The 22680-nt window shown below is 38.1% G+C and overlaps 1 protein-coding gene across 1 annotated transcript in view; it reads left to right on the top strand.

Moving 5' to 3' along the window:
* The window catches only part of LOC121314569 (TGF-beta receptor type-1-like), a 34782-nt gene that overhangs the window by 5418 nt on the left and 6684 nt on the right, over positions 1-22680 (top strand). The window contains exons 2-8 of the mRNA XM_041247983.1: positions 8809-9057; positions 10866-11108; positions 12158-12388; positions 13274-13441; positions 13770-13926; positions 18965-19089; positions 19933-20063. Of these exons, the coding sequence (XP_041103917.1) occupies positions 8809-9057; positions 10866-11108; positions 12158-12388; positions 13274-13441; positions 13770-13926; positions 18965-19089; positions 19933-20063 (1304 nt within the window). The remainder of the gene's footprint in view (positions 1-8808; positions 9058-10865; positions 11109-12157; positions 12389-13273; positions 13442-13769; positions 13927-18964; positions 19090-19932; positions 20064-22680) is intronic.

Genomic DNA, 22680 nt, shown 5'->3' with positions numbered 1-22680 from the left:
GGTTTGGATTTTGTCTGTCTGACCAAATGTATATCGGAGCTTTAGTTTCTCGCACTGTCCATGTAATTAAGGTTACCACATCTGCAGAATGAAAAACTGGGGCGTCTTATTTTCTAAAATTCATTAAAATAACAGTATATAATAACTAGGGCTGTCACTCGATTAAAAATAAGCCCAATGGGAATTTGGCCTGTTTAAAAGCATTACATTTTTTTATTTTAGTAAATTTTTCGGGCTACGGTGAGTCACATACCTGAAAACGCAAGACAGCTGAGCTGCGTTTCTAACGTTAGTTGTGTAATCTACTATTACAGCTACATACAAATGGTACTTCTGCTTTTACTCGTTCTGAATCTTGTTAGAGATACCTGAAAATACAGAAGCAATACCAACAGTGTCCGAGAAGCCAGTGAAAAGTCTAGGGTGATGGTACGACGGGGATCTAAAGGACACAGTTCGTGTGGGAGAAGTTAAACAACAAGCAGTGGAAGGATTGAAGAGCATAGACAGCAGCACTTTACCGGGCAAACTGAAATTCTGGTGCTTTCAGTTTGGTCTACTACCAAGACTGCTGTGGCCACTGACTGTCTATGAGGTTTCCTTGACAACAGTTGAGAAGCTGGAAGCTTTAATCAGTTCATATGTCAGGAAATGGTTGGGAGTTCCAAACTGCCTCAGCAGAGTGGGACTTTATGGTAAAGGAATACTGCAGCTACCAATTTCTGTTCTAACCGAGGAGTTTAAATGCGCCAAAGTCCTCCTGGAAATGACATTAATAGATTCACGCGACAAATGCGTAAGGGAGGCAGAACATGTGTTGATAACAGGAAGAAAATGGACGGCAAAGAAAGAGGTGGAAGATGCTAAGGCTGCCCTTTGAATCGGAGATATTATGGGGCAAGTTCAGCATGGAAAAAGAGGTTTTGGTCTCAGTTCAGCTCCTCCTACATGGACAAGGCAACCTCAGCTCAACAGAGGAAGCTGGTATTCAGTGAGGTGCAAAAGCAGGAGGAAAGGATCAGGTGTGTAAAGGTAATTTCCCAGGCCAAGCAGGGAGAATGGATGAGATGGGAGAGTGTGGAACAACGCAAGTTTAGCTGGCAAGACCTGTGGACAGTGGAACAGAGCAGGATCAGCTTCCTCATCAGATCAGCATATGATGTTCTTCCATCACCACAGAACCTAAACCTCATGTCCTTTGTGTTCATCACCTGCAACATTAAGGCACATTTTGACAGGATGTAAGGTGGGTCTTAGCCAAAGACGGTTTACTTGGTGCCATGACCAGGTGCTGCGATGTTTTGCTATGGCATTGGAAGACAAGCGTAACCTGACCAATAAGTTGCCACCAGTTCCGTCAAAGCATTGCACACAAAATACAATATTCCTGTGTCCAGGAGAGCAACCACCAAGAAAAGGTGTTAAAAGCACTCCTCGCCCAGGACAACTGGAAGCTGCTAGAGACTGGAAGATGCTGGCAGATGTTGGCCAACAGCCTACTTTTCCACCCGAGATTGCCACTACTAACCTTTGACCAGACATTGTCTTGTGGTCTGGATCAGCACGCGTTGTTCATCTGGTAGAGTTAAGTGTCATGGGAAGATGCTGCTGATGAGACGTATGAGAGGAAGAAACTTTGGTATGCTCAACTAGCTGCTGAAGCGGAACAGCGAGGATGGAGAGCCCATTTACCTAGTGGAGGTGGGTTGTTGAGGATTTGTGGCACACTACAACCCGGTTTCTCAAACGTTGGGTTCAGTGGCCAAGAGTTGCGTCGCACAATGAAGAATTTATCTGAAGCAGCAGAAAGGAGCAGCAACTGGCTATGGTTGAGATGGAAAGATTCTGGATGGGGATCTCGAGCACAATAGAAAGAAAGCATGTACAGGTAAGTAAGCTGGGCTGAGCTGAGTGGGGGATGGAGGGGGGTGATGGTGGGACCCCAGAATCACTGTTGAGCCCTCTTGAGGTGGTGTGGGCTAGCCAACGAAACACCGAGGATGGAAGGTGCCCACTTGAAGACCCCAGAGATGTACCCTACTTAGCTCAAACCAGATGGTTGTCATGCTGATGCGCTGGGGAGATCGCACTGGGTTGATCCCCAGAGCCAGCATCGCAGCCGTTATGTGTGCTGATGCATTGGGGAGGCAAAATGAGCTGATCCCTGGAGCCAGCAGTACACTTCAGCAATCAGCACCATTCAGAAGGATATCAACAACGCAAATTGATGGAGATGCAGATGGATCATATTAGTTTATCGCAAAGCTACGTGTTAGTTGGTGCTTAACTTGGCGAGAGCAGAGTTCAAATCGGCATGAAGTTCAACATCTACTCTCATGTAATGGAAATCATGACAATTGACAAGCGACATACATTGTCATAGTCAGAAATCAGAGAACGTAATTCCACATACTTACCTCTGTTTGAGGAATTGGTTGTAAGCAACAGAATCGGTCAAGCGTTTAAGAACCTCACGATTTTCTTACTTGCAGTGATGTATTATATGAAGTAACTTAAAAAAAATAGATGGTGAGTAAGTAGATTCAAGAAAATGCACAGAGTCCTTTTCTTCAATCAGTTGCCAGGTTTATTGAAATATGCAGGGAGTCTGGTCCCAGGTACAGGACATACAGAACTCAAAATTACAATGCTTGCGTGACATTAAATACCCTTCTGTATAGATGGTCCACCTCCCCTTTCTCTGACATTAACCAATGGTCAAGGTAATTTAATTTATTGTGTGAGTGTTAATGTGTGTGTGTCTGTGTGTGTGGTCTAGTGTGACAACCTCTGAACTCAGTTCTTCACACTCCTGGAGACAAAAGGTCCATACATCTGCCTTTTGTTATCTCCTTGCGACCCCCTTTGATGCCAGTGGGATTATCTCTTTTGATCTCTCTGAAGTCTAGAGCCTGTTCCCTTCTAGTCCACAGCATTGTTATCTCGTTAGCTTGCAGTCATTGTTGGGCAGTTTGTAGACGCATCGTCTCTATCAGTGGTTAGCAGTACATGCAATTTGAACCAAACAGTCTGCTATCTGCAATATTAGTCTCTTTTCAGAAAAGAACACCAGTATAGCTCTGCTAGTCCACATGCGTAGCAAACCCCTAATCAATTCTCAATCCATGTTTTCCAACAATATCCCTATGCTTCTGCTCATCCATTGAACATCAGTCCAGGTTTGTCCAAATGTTCCGAGTTAGTGCCTCGCAAGTGTTTTTGTGCTGACTTCGATAGAAATCCTAGATTGCTTTAGCCAGTGCTTGTCCATATCACCTTTTTGTGTATTGAAGGCTGTTTATAGCAGTATAATTTTTTTAAATTGACAGCTATGGGTAGGCCACTGATACCTTTTCATAATAATAATTTTGGAAGTAGTGAGTATATCCCATGCCTTCCTGTGTCAGTTCAGGTATCTCCAGTTTATCTGAGAATTTTCGTATTAAATTGATTTGTAACCAACAACTACGATGTCTGTCTGACTTTTTTTTTAAAAAAAATTTAATTTTTAAATGTTACTTTGAAGTTTAATATAATTCTCAATAATGGTCTCTAATATTAGCAATATTGCGTGAAATTCAGCTATTCTTACATGCTTGCCCTCTGCTCATTAATGAATGAACAGCTGGAGAATGTATGTCATGCCTCTGCTCACTCATGATTGGATAACAAGGGACAGATTTGTAATTCCATTTGTAATTCAGTAATATCAGAGAATTGGTCAGGGGTCTGAATACTTTTGCAAGGCTGTGTGGGTGTGCACACACACACACACACACACACACACACACACACAAACAACTTACTGCAATTTCAGTTGTGTTTCTTTACAAATTAACTTCAAGTATTTTGAAGTGCAACTTATTATATTGTTAAGCATACCTCATCACTGTCTTTATTATTTTCTGTGTTATAATGCGCAAGTCACCACTTACCTTGTATTACTACCGATGACCTTTTGCTGATCTATTTTTCTACGTTATCGTAAACGCTATTGAAGACTGTAATGCCTCAGATCATGGGTGAGTGTTTGAGCCGTCTCTGACCTAATTTACTTATGGATAGTTATACATAGAACAAGGTCATGTGCCATAGCAAGACGCAAGACTTATTTATTTTTTCTTTTAAAAACAGTCCGGTAAACAGATATGGCTCATAGTTTTCAAAACTATGAGCTTGGTAATGCTGGCATGTGTCACATAGAATACAAACATGTAGCTGGCTTTGTTTTACAATGTAGAGTAGGACCTCTAATATTTGTGTTTGCTTGGTGAATCTCTGTGCACATGTTCACTCTATGCGTATGTAAAGACATTCTTCTTGTCACAGTTTTGTTCCTGAGAATAATTTAGTGAACAGCACGTTATTTATCACAAAAGCAAACAAACCAAAAAAAAAGCCATAGCTTTATTTTTGCTTTTATTAATAAACCTATTTCTATGCAACTTGAGTAATCAGAACGAAAATGTTTCGGTGCTGCTAAATGCACCAGCTGCAAGACTACTGGTACTACAAATGATGAACTTGTTTTCAGGCGTGTGTTTGACGCGAAATTCTCAAAGCGACGTCACATTTCTGCCAGTGTGGGTACTTCCATTTGACTGCGGTGACTTTTAAATTATTCGCTCATGTCCAGTGTGGGTGCAGCTTTTCTCATTGTTTTCTTTTATATTGTCTTCTCAAAACCTGTTAAATTTACAAAAAAATAAATAAATTGTGGTAATATTTAATAAATGTACTTTTTAACTACCAACATTATATGTATGTTCAAATGCCATATTTAATTATTAATTTGATAAAAAGTGGCAACAGATGGAATTGACCATTTTTGAAAAACAGGATTTGGTATTCCCCAGAATGGAACAATCAGTAGCCCTAAAGATGGTTAGCATTGAAGGCAGTGCAGACGCCAGTGTTTTATGCAGTAGCATAAAGCAATTTTATGTAGGCCACCAGTTAAGCATGCAGTCTATGCCTATGATAACAATCATCAGGGCTGCATAGGTTCAGTCTTGTTTAAATTTAAAGTAAATTGAAAAATTGTTGAGATTCTTGTGAATATTGTTTCAAAATTGTATAATGCAACAAAAATATATTGAAAGGGTTAATGCTTGGCCGAAGGTTTCTCACTGATAATTTACCCTTTCTCGGTCAAAACGGCAAGTTTCTCAGTATCTAAAAAGTTTAAAGTGAACGCTGTCCATAATTTGCAACCATTTGGCTTCACTTCCTTCACCATGGTTTTGAGCAAATCGGTAGGTCTGTCTTGCAAATGCCTCGAAACTGTGGTTGGATGGGACAACACATCGCTCCCATTGAATTTTCCATATTTCGCTGCTTTGTCAACTTAACTGCTGAGGCAATTGAAGGAAACTTACATATTTGATGATCAGTTCTTGTTTTGTCATTAACAGGGACTGCAGGAGATTTTAGTTGGAAAGACGGTTTGGTTTGTCTGGCGGAAACCATATACACATGACTAGTACCTCGGGAAGACACTATCTTGTGCCCTTTGTAATGTAACCTCTGAACGCCTGTCACAACTTACAAATTCCAGGTGTTTCCCTGAAAAGTCTACTACAATTGAAAATGTCTGACCTTGCTGTGCTGCTGCTTCTTGACTGTACTCTGTAGAAGGATGGAGTTCACTCCTACCAAAGACTGACCTGTGGTCCTACTTAGGTGGCTAAGTAGTAGAAGTTCAACCCCACTTCTAAAGTATAGACTAGGTTTTGGTTTTATGATAATGGTCCCTTATGTTGCTAACAAATAGTGATTATTGGTCATGCGAATTAAATCTGATCACTGTCAACTTGTTAATGTGTCAAAGATCTATTAACTTCCATTGTTTTGCAGTACATTGTGATCTATGGCAAGTTAAGTTCTGTCTTGGGCCAGGTAGGATTCCTAACATCTTGGTACATGTCTTTGAATCGGAGGGCAGTCAAAGTGTCCACTACATTCATTTTTATACAGTTCTTGGCTTACATTAAATAAGTATTTCTCACTTGTCAGTTTACCAAATATACATTTTTTTTTATAAAATGGCCCGACTACAAAAATTGAATTATTTTTTAAACCTCTGAAATATAAATGTGCGATTTTATAGCCACTTGTAATCAAATGGTTCTTGTAATTTAAAGGCCCTGTATGTGGTAAAACTTTAATATCTACCTATCAGTTCAGTCAAATAGTCCATCATTAATATAATTTTATCTTATTACTCGTCATACAATCACACCTAGTTTTTCAGTATTTGAATACATGGCAAGCCAAAACACCAAATGAACTCGTCCCTAGAGCAACAAACTGACTCTTTTTGTTAGGTCTTGCATACTCAAAACCTTATTAACAGACAGTTCTGTATGTAATGACAAAAGAAATAGACAAAAGACTTGTCTCCTTTAGAAATTCTCTGGTTGTAGATTTTAAATTTTAGACTGCCTTCAGGTAAAATATGTTTATGAATGGACTGTAGAGGGGGTGTTTTAGAAAACTTATTTGTTAGGGTAATCTATTTAGTACTGGAAAACTAATTAACTAAAATAGCCAGGAATAATTATGCACCATGCTATAGAGAACTTGCAAGATGGTGTATAATTACATACAAAATATAGGGCTAGATAGTGCATTTTGTATGACAGAAGAACATGCAAGAACTGATATTCAAGCTTTACTTGTTTAGCATATAGCAGTTATTAGCTTGGAAATGTATGCAGAGTAAATCTGTCAAAATGGAACGCATGTGTTTGTAGCGATAAGATACATCATAAACTGCACTTTTCTGTTAGAGCACTTTAAAACCTTTTTGAAGCGATCCATCTGGGTGAAGATTTCATTAGTTATATAAAATCATTGCATCTCAAATGCAGTTGCAGTTGAAATTGATTTACCAAGAGCTTTAACGTTGTGCATCTCCATGGGATCTAGGGTTAGATTGAATTAAACTTCAAATCTTTTCATTACAATCTCTCATGATACCAAATGATCAGTTAATGCACCCACATTACTGCAATTGAATTTGAACCCACAATGGTTCTTCTGCAGTTGGTGTGTGTGTGTGTATGTGTGTGTGTGTGTATGTATGTGTGTGTTTTTAGCTTGAAACACTTCAGAAAAGCATTTTCCCTGAGGGGAAGCATAGATGTATGCCTGGCAATGGAGCATTCCATAGGGGGTACCCGTATGTTCCACGTGTACAGTACATGTTTAATTACTGCTTAATGTTGAATCTGGAGACCCTCTTATCCAGTTGTGATTATAACTAGAGGCTGTAGTTAAAGATTTATTCTTAAAACCATGCATTATTCAGACACTTCCTTTGTGTGTTTTTTGTATTTTTGCCGTTTTGATAAGGAATGTCCAGAACTGCCCATTTTTTCAGCACCTAAGCACAACATACATAGCTGTTTTAAACATGCTTTGAACTTCATAAATTGCATTGGTATTAGAGTTTAAATATATAGGTTAGCATGCATTGACATAGTGGTACACTGTATGAAACTGATTTTAAACACTTTCATTTTAATTGTTAATATACTAAAATACATTAACAAAATAAACACTACAGTGTAAAGTATATAACAACTAAAATGTGTGTAAAAACTTGCATTTGGTGTGCGGGTTACCTGCAGAATACTAAACCTAAAGGGAGACATTTTGAATCTTGCAATTCCCTTGCTATACAGACGTGCCATGAAGCTGTGTCTCTGTTAAAGGAGCACCATATCTATGTATGCTGCTCCATATACAGTAATTGTGTAACTAACAAAATAGTTCTATAAATCTTAGCCATTTTTCACTTCCATTCGTTACATAGGTCTTGTGTGCAGTTCTGTTCTAGCACACTTGTATTTTCATGCTATCTGGTTAGGGATGCAATGGTTATGATTTTTCCAATGAAATTAAAAAAAAAAAAAAAGGTGTATCATAGCCCAATGCATTGCAGAGATAACACAGAGATAACAAAGGAGATAGCTGCTTCTGCATCCAGCACTCAAAGAATATCACAGACATTTGCAGAGCTTTTTCAGATGTTATAGTAATAGAATGATGACTTGGATCGCATTGAGATGGCCAAATTGCTTATTTGAGGGCTAAGAATGAAGTCTGCACCAAAAAAATTATAAAACATTAACATGAAAATTGTGAAAATAAATAGGCAGCTGGGTGGTTAATGTCATTACACTGTAGTTGCTGCTTTTAAATTACATTTTTGTAAAGTGATTCAACCTTGTCTAGACATTTTTCAAACATTATTGTGACCAAGTAGTTTGGCGATTTACTTTATTACTGCAGTACAGCTCTTTGTTCTGCTGACTAATTTCATAAACACATGTGAGTCAGTCTATATTTTAGGCTGGGCGTCTATCTATTTTTTTTGCACCTTCCTCTGGTTTTGATTTAGAAAACAACTGATTTACAGTAGGTACAGCATGTGTATTTTCATACATTGATATGGGTATTATCATTGGCCAGATTCCTAGAACTTATAAAGTCTGGTAGTTCAGTTCATTTAGCAGTTTCTGTCCTATTTATTGTCAAATATATTACTTCACTGTACTAACTTAGGTTGGATAGTGCATCAGCAGTAGTTAGTGTAGAGTAACTTATGTAACTAGAAACAGAGTAGATGTTTGTTAAACTGACTGTTGCTTTTTTCTTAGGTTTTTGATGGTTGCTGTATACTGCTAATGTAAGTCAGATAGCTACTGTGAATGGATAGTTTCAGTTGCTGATCTATTGTGCTGTCTTGTTTTAAAGCTTTTATTTGTAATATGTCCTAACCTCTTTCTATTTTCCATGCAGCCTTGCTCTGTTTTTGTCATCATTGTACAAAAGACAACTTCACCTGTGAAACAGATGGATTGTGCTTTGTATCCGTCACCCAGACGCCCACGAAGGTTACACAGAGAAGCATGTGTATGGCAGGGAATGAACTCTTTCCCCCGGATAGACCTTTCATTTGTATCCCCACTTCGAATGGTATTTCCAATACCTGGCAACACTGCTGTAATACTGACTTCTGCAATAAAGACCCACCTGCGCCACCACCAGGTAAAGCCTCGTTCTTCGCAATGTTTCTCACTAAGATGCCCTTAATTAATAGGCAGCTACTGCCAGGTCTCCAAGCCTCCAGACTGCACAACCGCTTCTCCCTTTTAAACACATGTGTCAATATTTATGAATGCCCCATGACGTCAATCTGTAAAAAAAAAAAAAAAGGAAAAAAAGCCAGCATAAACTGAAGTGTGAGAGAGACCATAACAATCTGATCGAACACAAATGTCTGGCAGACCAGAGGTGCTAAATTAACACCAGCAGAATACAGGAACAGCAGTGTTATGCAGCAATTGTGATGGTAAATTGTGGGAGTACTTCTTCAAATTAACAATTCAATAATGAAACAAAAAAACAAGTGAAAATATTACTGTAACAAGCGGAAAAGTTTCTTTTAACTCCAATAAACCAATGTTGTTTTTCACCACTCACATCTTAGGATGCCAAAATAAAGTTTTGAGTCAACATGAACAGATTGTTTGTTGCATCTTCTTTAGCAGCCACATCTAGCCCAGACAAGATATATTCGGTTACATTGTTAACCTTCAGGAGTCTGAGGATGATTTAGTTGCTCAGCAACTTGCTATTTACATGACGAGCTGATAATATCTCTTCAGCCAAAGATGCATGCACAGTAATTATAGCGTGGGTTTTGTACTAAGGTAGGGTCAGCAGCTGTGAGGAAAACCAGTTTATTTCTCAAACTGACCATTTTATGAACGGTGACAGCACAACTATATAACTGTTTGGGACTGCAATTAGGAAGTGTACTCTGGGAGGGGGCATTTAGGAAATTAAAAATAATGTACTGCAGCTTATGTAGATAAACTGCCATTTGCTAAATTTAGCTTTCAGGTTTGTAAATATATAAAATATTTACTGTGGTATATTTTCATTTTGAACACAGTAATAAAAAGCGTGATTTGCCATATTGCTGTATATTTTTCCTAAATATATTGGTAATATAAGTCAATTTTTATACCGGATGCAGAGAAATATTAACACGGTATATTTGATGCAGTCTTTGCATGCTACACTACTGGTGTGAAAGCTTCCACAAGATGTACAGTTCTACTAAAACAATTCATGTTAAGCTTGCTTTGACATGAAGCGGCGCCTGCTGTGAAAGGACGTACTCCTTATGCCAACACTTCAGTGCCGCTTAGTCATTGGTTAACCAATGATAATATGATTAGCGATCATTTTTCAACACAATAAAATTATTGATGCGATAATCTGTAATTGTTCAAACACTTAGCCATAGTTTCTGCTGCAGCACTGGTCTACATTCGTTTTTCAGGCTGACGGTGAAAGCAGGAAAACTTACAATACCTGTCTAAAAGAATAAAGTTTGCTGTTCTATATAGTTTTGTAAATTGTTACAGTAAATGCTGCTTGAGAGGGCTCGTCCATTGATGCAGATTTTTAGTGTGATGTAATTATTTGTTTCAGAGTTATATGGAGTGAATGAACAGTAAAGGGCTAACATCTTACCATGACTTTTGATATTGCTATTGCTACTGAACACCTCTCTGGTTGTATTGTGTAAAACCAGTTTTCCTTGAAGGCATTGCAGTTTACTAGTATGTGTCTGGTCATTTTTCACTGTTTACTCGGATCCATTTAAACTTTTATCCTACCTTGGCTGTAGGCACACTTCATATTATAATAGAAATTAAAAAAACAACAACAAAAAACTAAAGGTTTATCTAATACAAAGTGATAATAACCCCGTTTTACACAGGAAATTTAAACATCTTCTTGTGTGTATATGTTCTGTTTTATTTGTTTTTGATTTTTTCCAGAAATTCCAGACAAGTCCAGTGCTCCAAGCCTGGGACCTGTGGCCTTAGCAGCAGTAATAGCAGGGCCGGTGTGCCTTGTTTGCATTCTTCTGATGTTGACTATTTATATTTGTGTCAGTCGCTCTGTCATTCATCACCGTGTCCCAAACGAAGAAGATCCTTCATTAGATCGACCGTTTATAACACAGGGCACCACCTTAAAAGATTTGATTTATGACTTGACAACTTCAGGCTCTGGATCAGGTAAAATACAATTTTAATTGTGATTGCCTTTTTTATTTGTTTCTTCTTACACTTTTTCTAGTAAACTGACGTCGCCCAGAGCTTGCTGCGTTGCTTTCAAATTCTTTCATTTTTAATTGGTGGCTTTAATCAGTTAAATGTTATTAAATAGATGTTAAAAGATGATATGAATCATTATACAAATTTGGGTATCACATTTGTTTGAGGTAGCTGCTGTGTGTGTGTGTGTGTGTGTGTGTTTGTTTTATATTACTGTTTCCAAAATGAAATATTCGCCTGACCCTTCTAGCCGTACATGTGTAAAGACACTGTGTGCAATAATGAATAAGGCTAATTTAAGGAAATGGATTAGGTGGCTGTGATGTGTGAAAATACAGTAATGTGCAGAAAGTGGATAACAACTGTGTTTGCTGGATCATTTGCACCACAGTGGGGTCTAATCTGACTGCAGGCACTAGAAACACGATTCTTCTGTTTCTAGTGACTTTCCAATTCCAGTGTTGTAAATGAAGATCATTCATCATGTTCTGTCATCGGTGTGTGTGTGTGTTTCTGTGCAAGCAGAGGATCATTTTCTTCTGACCTGTAACTTATCACTGAGCCTTCGGGAAAGTCAGTTCCAGCTCACCTGCCATTGGGTTTTTCTTTGTGATTCATTCTTCTTCATGGTGAACCTGCCAGCATGGGACTGTGCTGAAGAATGTAGTGTAAACTCCTGAGCAGCAACCTTAAATACTAGTGGGGATTTTTCCAGTCATTGGTTATCAGATAATAATCAGGATTGTGTTAAATCATGTCATTCTTGTTGGATTTTTTGGTTTCTTGATGAGAAAGGCTTAACGCTGTGAGATACCAGTTTTATTCTTGGTATTCTGAAATCTATGATTGTCTATGTCAAGTTAGATTGTATTGTACAAGAAATACCCTTTTTTGACCTCTGACCTAATATGATTGCTAAGTTGAGGTCATGGATTTTGTGGTACAGTATTTTGATGAAAGGAAGTTGAAGGAAAATTGCAATTGACTTTTATTCTAAATATATATTTTAGGTCTACCTTTGCTGGTACAAAGAACAATTGCCAGAACCATTGTTTTGCAAGAGAGCATTGGAAAGGGCCGCTTTGGAGAAGTCTGGCGGGGCAAGTGGAGAGGAGAAGAAGTTGCCGTCAAAATTTTCTCTTCTCGTGAAGAGCGCTCATGGTTCCGTGAAGCAGAAATTTACCAAACCGTCATGTTGCGTCATGAGAATATCCTTGGGTTCATCGCAGCAGACAACAAAGGTTAGATGTGTTTTCTATGTAAACGTCCAAACAATGCAACCTGCATGAAGTCTTTCGAGAAATTTAAAGTTTGAGTAAAGGCACACCCGTAATAATATATAACAATTCTATTTATGGGTTGATTTTATGTTTTGCTGTAATAGCAGTGCTATAGGTATACCACAAGTAAGCCTTAAAACATTTATATGTTTTGATGTATTTGTTCAATACCAGTGAATGCACATATACATCTAGAGAACTTATTTTGCAGTTGTGATGAAACATTATTTAGCAAAACTAACTTGGTGTATCTGAATCTGGGAAAAGGAGGTGCCTGTCCGTCAGTCTTTACATACCTGTTGCACATTTTTACATCTACAGACTGACTAAGATCTGCTTATCAAACAACCACTGGTCTCTGATGGCTCTAATTTTGTATTTACATCTGTCACATGATTTTATTTTATTATAATTTGCAGCACAAAGTAACCTTTACAGAAAGATAATAACTCCTATGAATAACGTATACAGCATTAGACTTGTGCACTTCTGTTGTACCACAGGAATGGCAACGCCACTCAAGACATCTGCATTGTTTTTTGTTATCTTTCCTAAAGCAGTGTACAGGTCTGCAGCGTTGAACAGGTTAATACAAAATGTACTGCATAATCTTGAAATATCTCTTATCCAAGTAGTATTAATGTAGAGTATAGATATCACCTTTTTAAATAACTGTTTAGCAACCATTAGAAGCAGCTGCTAATGCTGCTTGCAGTTTAAGTTGTGTTTTAGATATGTATCCAGTAATGCAACCTTAATAATTAGTCAAACTGAGGAAATGTGGTAACAAATAAGCTGTGAACCCTGGTCTGTGATGTCTTTAGCAATGTTATTTTTCTTTTCCAGATAATGGAACTTGGACTCAGTTGTGGCTGGTGTCAGATTACCATGAGCATGGATCACTTTTTGATTATTTAAATAGATATACAGTTACTGTAGAGGGCATGATTAAACTGTCTCTGTCCACTGCCAGTGGACTTGCCCATCTTCACATGGAGATTGTAGGAACACAAGGTGAGTGTCTAAGTTGCATTGCACAGCACATGAGTGGGGTGCTCAGAATAATTAAACAGTTTGTTTGCTAGGCTGTGTCTAAGAAACTAGCCAATATACTCCCATTCGTATAGTCGCTTGTGACATTTTTCATATATTACAAGTATCACATACTGTACGAAAGGTGTGTGTGTTGTGTCTAAAGTCACTAGATTGGAGCGATTCATCTTATTTTTTTATCCTGTGTGCCACATTCAAGAGTTTGTAGATAATGTGCATAATGATGTCAAGAATACATTCTGATATATTTTATGATCTCACACTTCTGAATTCTGGTTTTCTTTTCCAGGTAAACCTGCAATTGCTCACAGAGATTTAAAGTCGAAAAACATTTTAGTAAAAAAGAATGGGACATGCTGCATAGCGGATTTGGGTCTGGCAGTAAGACATGATTCAGCTACAGACACGATTGACATTGCTCCAAATCACAGAGTGGGAACAAAAAGGTAAAAATAAATGTATTTTGTAATTTACATGTTTGTGGTTCTCTTTGCTGCTTGTCCGCTTGAATCATGTACATCATAATGCAAAACTTCAACCATGTAAAAGCTGGTTTAAGTAGGGGTGAGTGTTGCTGCCCAGCAGCAATATATACTATGAATTACCACAGACGTGATGCACACTGGTTCCTTTAAGAATTTGTTCCTTCAGAATGGTGGGGTTTCCATGGAAAAATAAAAATGTCTTACCTTTTTCTCACTCTGTTTTGGTAGTACTTTTCAGGTAATCTGGGTTTTCATGTCGTTTCTTTTAGAAATTCTCCTTCCAAATGCAAATGACCCGCTTAAAGGGTACATAAGTAACTTTTTATTGTTGTGTTGCTGCTACTGTTTACATAAGGTGTGTGTGTGTGGTTTTTTAAATTTTTTTTTTTTAACGTTTTGACCACTTTTTTTTAACTTTAAAAAAAAGTGCTCAAAATGTAAAAAAATTAAATAAATAATAACAATAATTAAACAATACATACACCTTATGTAAACAGTTGTAGCAACACATGGGAATATGTAACACAATAAAATAAAAAGGTCCTTATGTACCCTTTCATAATAAAATATGGGAGGCTAAATTTATTGGCCTTGTTTTGACGACTGATATCGTGCAGCGTTCTTAAACTGGGTTTACCCGAAAGCCAACTCCCCGCTTGAGTAACCCCAACAACATGAAGTAATGGCTCTCTCAAAAGAAAACTGTACTACCTAGGAAAGACTGGAGTTTGTCCAAAAGCAAGCGAGTCTGCACACCATAAAGAAAATGGTCTTAGACGTTCACTACTGCAGTCCTACCTGTCAAAAATGGCCACATCACAGGCAATAGAAACAATACCCACCACACAGCTTGACAGTATTATAGCGAACTTTATCTTTCAGTAAAACAATGTTTAGAGTTTCCAGTTCTTGTTCGTGTTTCACAGCGTTCGTCAATTTCCCACACTCCTTGGACAATGTTATGATTATTGACACAATCGTAGGCAAACTGTCATCTGATTTTGTTGTTTTTTTTTCTGTTTATAAAAAAATAGAAATTGGTGTTTTTGTTTTAAATCAAGAATTGTTTGATAGTGATAACAACAATTAAATGGCCTAACAATTATGTGCAAAATCTTTAATCAGAGTTGGATTTTAAAGGCAGAAATTACAGATTTGACAAAGTTCAACAAAACATTCTGCAATATGCAGTAAAAATATTCCAGCAGGATATCGGCCTCGGCACACACCACAACAGAATCGTCAACAAATTTCTGTCCTGCTACCTGCAGATTTCATACTGTCAGTGATAGTGATTTGGTTTGGGAGCCTCGCTGATTCTCTTTATACTTGATGCGATTGTTGAGATGGATTTTTGGCATTAAATGGTCTTTGTAGGTATTTTTTTGGTTCCAGTCAATTGAATGTTCATAGCATTTGCAGAACATCATAGATGTCATTGGGGACTTACTTGTAACTTTGCTGTTAATTTTTAATTTCTAAGCTTATTAGCTGGGGATTTAACAGTTGTAAAAAGCCTTTTTGAAAACAACTAGTGAGGTAACTTCACATGCAGTGTAATAGAAAAACCCACTCTGCTCTGAGTCCTCTTAGAAATGACCAGCAACATAGTTAATGCCTGCCAGCACGGTAGCTACGGCTGCCTGCCTTGTACTGTACAAGGTGCCTGCACATTTCAAGTTTCACATTTTCCCCTGTCATTTCAAGTTTAATGCTCTTCAGCCATCATCTTCCACAAATTAAATCTATTGTATTTAAACCTTAGTCACCTCCTCCTAGTTGTCTTGTGTTTTTTCATTTCCTCTTCCTCCTCCTCCTCTAGAATCTCAAACAGCCTTTGCGTCGGTCTCCTCCTGAGGGGGTTAGTGATTCCACTTTCTCCACCCCTTTAAGCATCGCTTCATTTACCTCCTAGAGGGGAGGGTTCTCCGTAAGTCAGAGGGGACCCCCGGCCAAAGCCCTCCTTTAGCATGCATGATCCTTTGTCTACTTCTCTTTCAGGCTCTGATGCCTCTATTCACGTGAGGGCCCCAAGTGGCGGTACCCCTCCTGTTTGTCGGGTCTCCTCAAAGACGGTGACCCCTCTCCTGTTTGTCAGGTCTCCTCAAAGACAGTGACCCCTCTCCTGTTTGTCGGGTCTCCTCCACAACGGAACCCTCCTTCTATTATGTTGGGCTTTTGAAGAGGCGGAACATCCCGCTCTGTGTGTATTAACATCTTATAACTTTGTTTTCTTTCCGGTTCGCGAGCCACTTTTGTATGTCGGATAAACTCAAACACGGTGCCCTTCTTTGTATGTCGGGTCACCTCAGAGACGGTGGCCTCCCTCCTGTATGTCGGGTGTCTTCAGCGACGGAACCCTTACTGCATATATTGGGCCATTGAAGAGTTGGAACCTCTTCTATATGTTAATATTACTAACCAGTGTTTTTCTTTCTGGTTTGTAAGCCTCTTTGTTTGTCGGGTCATCTCGGAGACGATGACCCCCCTCCATTTCCTCAATGACTGATCACCTCTTATATGCGTAGGGCTTTTGAAGTACAGAGCCTCTTTTTATATGTTATTCGTTACTAACTTTATGTCCGAAAACATCTCAGCAGGTGGCCTTGTTCCGCCCCGTGAATTGTTGTTATTGGGGAACCAGGATACCAGTAGGCACATTTTTCACTAGATGCTAACCCACCCGGGCATGTTTGTAACTGTCTGGAACTTGGTTATACAAGTCTTGCAGCAAGCTGATAAGCTTGCTGTAAGAACAATATTTTTTTCCCCATGTTTGTGCTGTACTAAGATAATTCATTGAGAAAAGATGTATAGGTTTCAGAGATTTTACTTCAACTCTGTGGTCGCGCAAGCCTGGTCCTATTGGTAGCCTGCAGCAATACAGCTATGCTAATTTTAATACATTTTGTCCTTGGTAGGTACCCATGATAGATGCTACTTAAGGCTAGTGTACAATGAATTGCATCTTTAATTGCTAAGGAACAAAAAAGTCTAGGCTTAAAGCAGTCCGCTATCTGGTGACCAGACATGAAGATAACAAATGTTTAAAGGTTGAAAAAATGCTTTGCAAAGAGATTTATTTTATGTATTTATTTTATTTAATAGAGCAAAGGATTACATTTTGGTATTTTGTAGTAGCTTCAATATTGTTTTTATAGCCTTGCTTATAAAACAACTACAGTGGCTCTAAAAAGTATTCACCCCCCTTGGACTTTTCCACATTTTATTGTGTTACAACATGGAATCAAAATGGATTTAATTAAGAGTTTTTGCCCCTGATCAACACAAAGTCAATAATGTCAAAGTGAAAAATACAATCTACAAATTGTTCTAAATTAATTACAAATACAAAACAGAAAATAATTGATTTCATAAGTACCCCCTTTGCTATGACACACCTAAATAAGCTCCGGTGCAACCAGTTGTCTTTAGAAGTCACATAATTAGTTGAATGGAGTCCACCTGTGTGCAATTAAGGTGTTTCACATGATTTCAGGTTAAATACACCTGTCTCTGGGAGGTCCCACAGTTGGTTGGTACATTTCCTAACAAAAACTACATCATGAAGATGAAGGAACATTCAAAGCAAATCCGGAATAAGGTTCTTCAAAAGCACCAATCGGGTAGGATATAAGAACATTTCCAAGGCATTGAATATCCCCCGGAGCACAGTAAAGTCCATTATTAAGAAATTGAGAGAATATAGAACAACTGTGAATCTGTCTAGAACAGGCCATCCTCAAAAACTGAGTATCCGGGCTAGAAGGGCACTAGTCTGGGAGGCCACCATGAGGCCTATGGCAACTCTAAAGGAGTGACAGTCTTCCACGGCTGAGCTGGGAGACACTGTGCATATGGTAACAATAGCCTGGGTGCTTCACAAAACTGACTTTTTATGGGAGAGTGGCAAAAAGAAAGCCATTGTTGAAAAAAACTTGCATCAAATCTCAGCTAGAGTTTTCCAGAATGCAAGTGGGAGACTCTTGAGACCAAGTGGAAGAAGATTCTGTGGTTTGAGACCAAAATAGAGCTTTTTGGCCTCAACGCTAGGCGCTATGTTTGGCGCAAGCCTGACGCTGCACATCATCCTGAGAGCACTATCCCTACCGTGAAGCATGGTGGTGGCAGCATCATGCTATGGGGATGCTTCTCTGCGTCAGGGCCTGGAAAGCTTGTGAAGATATAGGGCAAAATAGATGCAGCAAAGTACAGAGATTTGCTGTTTGCCAAATGTCCCCATCCAACTTGATGGAGCTTGATCAATTTTGCAAAGAATGGGCAAAAATTGCAGTGTCCAGATGTGCAAAGGTGGTAGAGACTTATCCAAATAAACTCATGGCTGTAATTGCTGCCAAAGGTGCCTCTACCAAATATTGATTTTCAAGGGGGTGAATACATATGCAATCAAGTATTTTATGTTTTGTATTTGTAATTAATTTAGAACAATTTTGTGGATTTTTATTTTTTACTTTTAATAAATTAAAAAAAAAAAAAAAAAAAAACACAATGAAGAGTTCAGTGAGCCCCTTGTACCTATTTGAATCTTGTAGGGCTATTCTAGCAAATCTCGGAAATCCATGAAGGGTTGCTTGGTAAGGCTGTTGGTTATAGTAGAAAGTTGCTTGAGGTTAGGTCACAAACGGCTTCACTGCTGAAGTCTCGTGAACATGTGGTATTCCTTGGTATTTTTGGTCAGTTTCAAACTGCACGAAAACCCCTTCAATGTTTACTAGTGTTTTGTAGTAGTAAAACCTCTTGGTTTATAGTGGTATAGGTAGATACTGCTACCAAGATGCTACGGACTCTAGAGTCTAGAATGACTCTTAGACTGAATTGCAAGAAAGAGCCAACTCAACCATCGCATTTTAACAGATGCTTTCGAGATTACTTTTCTTTAAATCTTCGACTCTGCATTTTCTAAAGCCTCGAAGCTGCTATAGGGGGTGTGTAAAAATGTAAGCACTTAAATAACTTTCCTAATTTTTTTTTTCAACAGATATATGGCCCCAGAAGTCCTTGACGATTCCATTAATATGAAACATTTTGAGTCTTTTAAGAGGGCTGACATCTATGCTATGGGATTAGTGTTCTGGGAGATCGCACGGAGATGCTCGATTGGTGGTACGTAATATATTGATTCAGCTCTGGAATCTGTAAAGATTTTGGTTGCACAGCACTTGTTGCAGCTTCCCTTTTGAACTATCAGAAATAATCCTGACCTTTTGAAATCTTAATGACTTGTACTAAACCTGGCAGGGCATGTTTGTGCTTCATTGTTGACTCTCTTCACGTTTTAGAAATGAAAAATAACATATTTTACGAGGTCCGTACAATTGCTCTAAGTTAAAGTTTGAGAAATAGTGAAAACCAAGTGCAACGAAATCTAGTGCATTTCTGTCAGTTAAAAAACATAATGAATGAAAGGGTCCTATTTTGTGATTTTAAAGGGCAGTGGTATTTAGATACAGTGTTTTGGTCAATTAAACATTTCGGCAAACCATAACTTCACGTTTTAGAAATGAAAAATAACAGAAATAATATTAATATTTGTAGTTTTGAGTTTATCAATCTTTCAAATGTGTTGTCTTATTAGTAAAGCTATCAGTGTGAGTATGTTGACTTCTCATTAGGGAAGATTTATAGCGCTGTAGATGTATCGTTTAACCAGGTGCTGCTTTGTAACTGATGCTTGAAGTACCTATGACTCTTCTGTCTGCAAAAAAACAAACAAAATAACTGAGGCTGTCAGTCTCCAGAAAGCAGCATATTTAAAAAATGTAAAATAATGATGTAAAAATATTCCAAAAGCTGTCCTCAAAAACACCATCCTAATCACTATGGAGGCATCATCCAACATGTTTAAAAACATGTTTTTAAAAAATTGGACATCACTGAACCCTTCCCAGTGCATACATATGTTGAATGTATTTTGACCTACTGTGCCTTTTTTGATTTTCAACCTAGGAATTCATGAAGACTACCAGCTTCCATATTATGACCTGGTTCCTTCAGATCCTTCTGTTGAGGAAATGAGGAAAGTGGTTTGTGAACAGAAGCTCAGGCCAAACATTCCAAACCGGTGGCAGAGTTGTGAGGTGTGTGTCTTTCATTTTCTTTTCTTGGTAGGGGTACTTCTAATCCAAATCAGTCACCACTTCTCAAGTTATAACAACCTAATTAAGTAGAATTAGAACTTCTGAAAAAATGCATCTAAGGGCCTTAATTATCAAATCTGTACACAAACGCAAGTATATGCGTTAAACTGACAGCAATTGGCCATCAACTCACTTGTGAACAAAGCAGATTTATGGGTGTGTCACTTCAGGTCGCACAGACCCAGCATGTGCCCAACCAGTGAATACACATAGGGAGTTGCTTACAAGCCCTTTAAAAAGCTAGCTTAATTATCGCTCATACAGTACCATTTTAAAAGAAAGTACATAGCACAATAAAGTGGTTAATTATAGCAAAATTGTGCAACTACAAAATCTAATCGCTCAAGTTCTGCCTCCACCAGGCACTGAGGCAGACACCCCAACAATACGCACTACGTTTTGTTAATTTGCATCCAGAGGCAGTCTGTTTGACCCAGATTATGGGATACAAAATGGAAAAATAATTGCATCTGTTTCTAAGTAGGGCCCTAAATTTTCTGTCCATTTGTACATTGTTTTTATTTTCTACTAAACTGCTTGACCTGTCAATCAACAATCCCCCCCCCCCCTCCCCCCCCCCTTTTTTATCGTTTTTTTACCACTCACAAAACTAATAAATGTGTTTTGCATTACTTCATCAGTAACGTTGGACATTACGTCATTCCCAATAAATATTACCCCCCCCCCCCCCCCCCCCTTTTTTTTAAACTCTTCTGTGCATTAATGCTGCTGGTGTTTCCCCCAGTGATCTGTTGACCAAGCTAGCACCATTGCTAAATACATGTACAGTGAGGTCTTTAATCTTTAGTATCACTCGTGGTCTCACTAGAGTTGTGTGTAAACTGGTATCTGACGAAAACAGTAGCAGTAATATTGCCACAATTTTTTTTTTTTTTTTCTCAGATTTCATTCATAAGGGCTGGATCTTGTGGAATATATATCTACGTTTACTGAATTAAACAGATTAGTTCATTTGTGTAAAGGTTATTACAGAAACCAGTGTTGAAATAAAATCTCCTAGTAGATTTTAGTATGTATGCATCTGTTGTCTTAAATCTGTAGTATACCACAATGTGATGAGAAAATACAATTCCTGGTTGACTTTTTTAGATAATCTTCATCAGAATCCAGACTTTGCTGGCTTATTACTGCAGGTTGCTTAGTAAACATTTTCTGCTTCAACCCGCTGCAGCAGGAAGCAAGAAATGTGACCTGCAAGCTCCAGTAATGTGTATATAAAAAAAAAAAAAAAAAAAAAAAAAAAGGTTAACGGTGAAACATACCATTTTACAAATCATGACCAAAACCACATTCAAAGCCAAAACACTGATGTCATATTTGTTCAGACAGCCATGTCTAGCACTAGAACCTCAAACGAGAATTGAAACCAGACAGACTGAAGCACTGTATTAACTTCTGTAATACATTTGCTAGACATGTAACAGGTTTTTTCTTTCTCTCTCTCTCTCCGTCTGTCTGTGTCTCTCTGTGTGTGATATATACATACATCTGTGTACACAGTTGTAGTCAAAAGTTTACATTCCCCAGTGGAAACTTTATAATTTCTATACATTTCTCAAAAACAGTTTTAGGAGAATTTTTTTTTGTAGCAAAAGTTTTGCTTTTGTGGATGAGGAAAAAAATATGACTACAGTTGTTTTTAAGTTTTTTTTGTTTTGTTTTTTTTTGTTTCTCCCCTCAAAAAGTGGTCGGGGTGCACAGGAGTCAAGTATGGGTTAGAGTATAGTCTTTCAGACGAATATGACATTTTGACATCACTACTGCAATATTATGTCTTTTTTTTTCTGGAATTGCTCAGGATGCAAATATAGCCTTCATCTGTGTGTGTGAGATATATATATAATAAAAATTGTGAGAGAGAGAGAGACAGAGACAGGAGTAAAGAGTTCCCTGTCCACTGTTAGGTAAAAAAAAAAAAGGCCAGTAGTTTTGTAACCCTGTATGTTTATGGAGTAGGTAACAAGGTGATTAGCCACAGCCAGGGGTACTTCCATTTTAGTTGGCACATTTTACTGATAGTTAGGGAGACTCTTGTTTAATTAGTACCATTGATGGCAAGGTTTGTTCTATTATTTGGAACTGACGGTTTTCCCATATTTTGGTTAAATTTACTTTTACACTGAGGGTGTGCAATAAAATCAGAAATATTATTGTTTTATGAGGGTGTCCTTTATTTGCCTCCTTCACCTGCATTGGGGAGGTATTATCTTAAGTACACCACTAGGGGCAAAAGTCTACACACACTATATATCTACAGACAGACAGACAACTCTCCACCTTTGCTTAATTTGACAGACGGTCTTGGTCCTGAATTTTCTCCATATGAAATAGAAGCATCTTGCCTCTTATATTAATTCGACACCATGCTTCACTCGTAACTCGGCACTTAATACAGATGTCCTAGGAAATAAGTTGATCAAGCTCTAGAATTTAAAGGGGAGGTTCCATTGTTTCTAATGTCTATGAGCTTAGGCTGGGAAATAAGTAGCTTAAGCCCAGGAAATAATTTGATTGGATATATTAACAAACAACACAA

The sequence above is a fragment of the Polyodon spathula genome, chromosome 4 (genome assembly GCF_017654505.1).
Source record: "Polyodon spathula isolate WHYD16114869_AA chromosome 4, ASM1765450v1, whole genome shotgun sequence".
Classification (NCBI taxonomy): domain Eukaryota; kingdom Metazoa; phylum Chordata; class Actinopteri; order Acipenseriformes; family Polyodontidae; genus Polyodon; species Polyodon spathula.
This window is presented reverse-complemented; position numbering and strand designations above follow the sequence as displayed.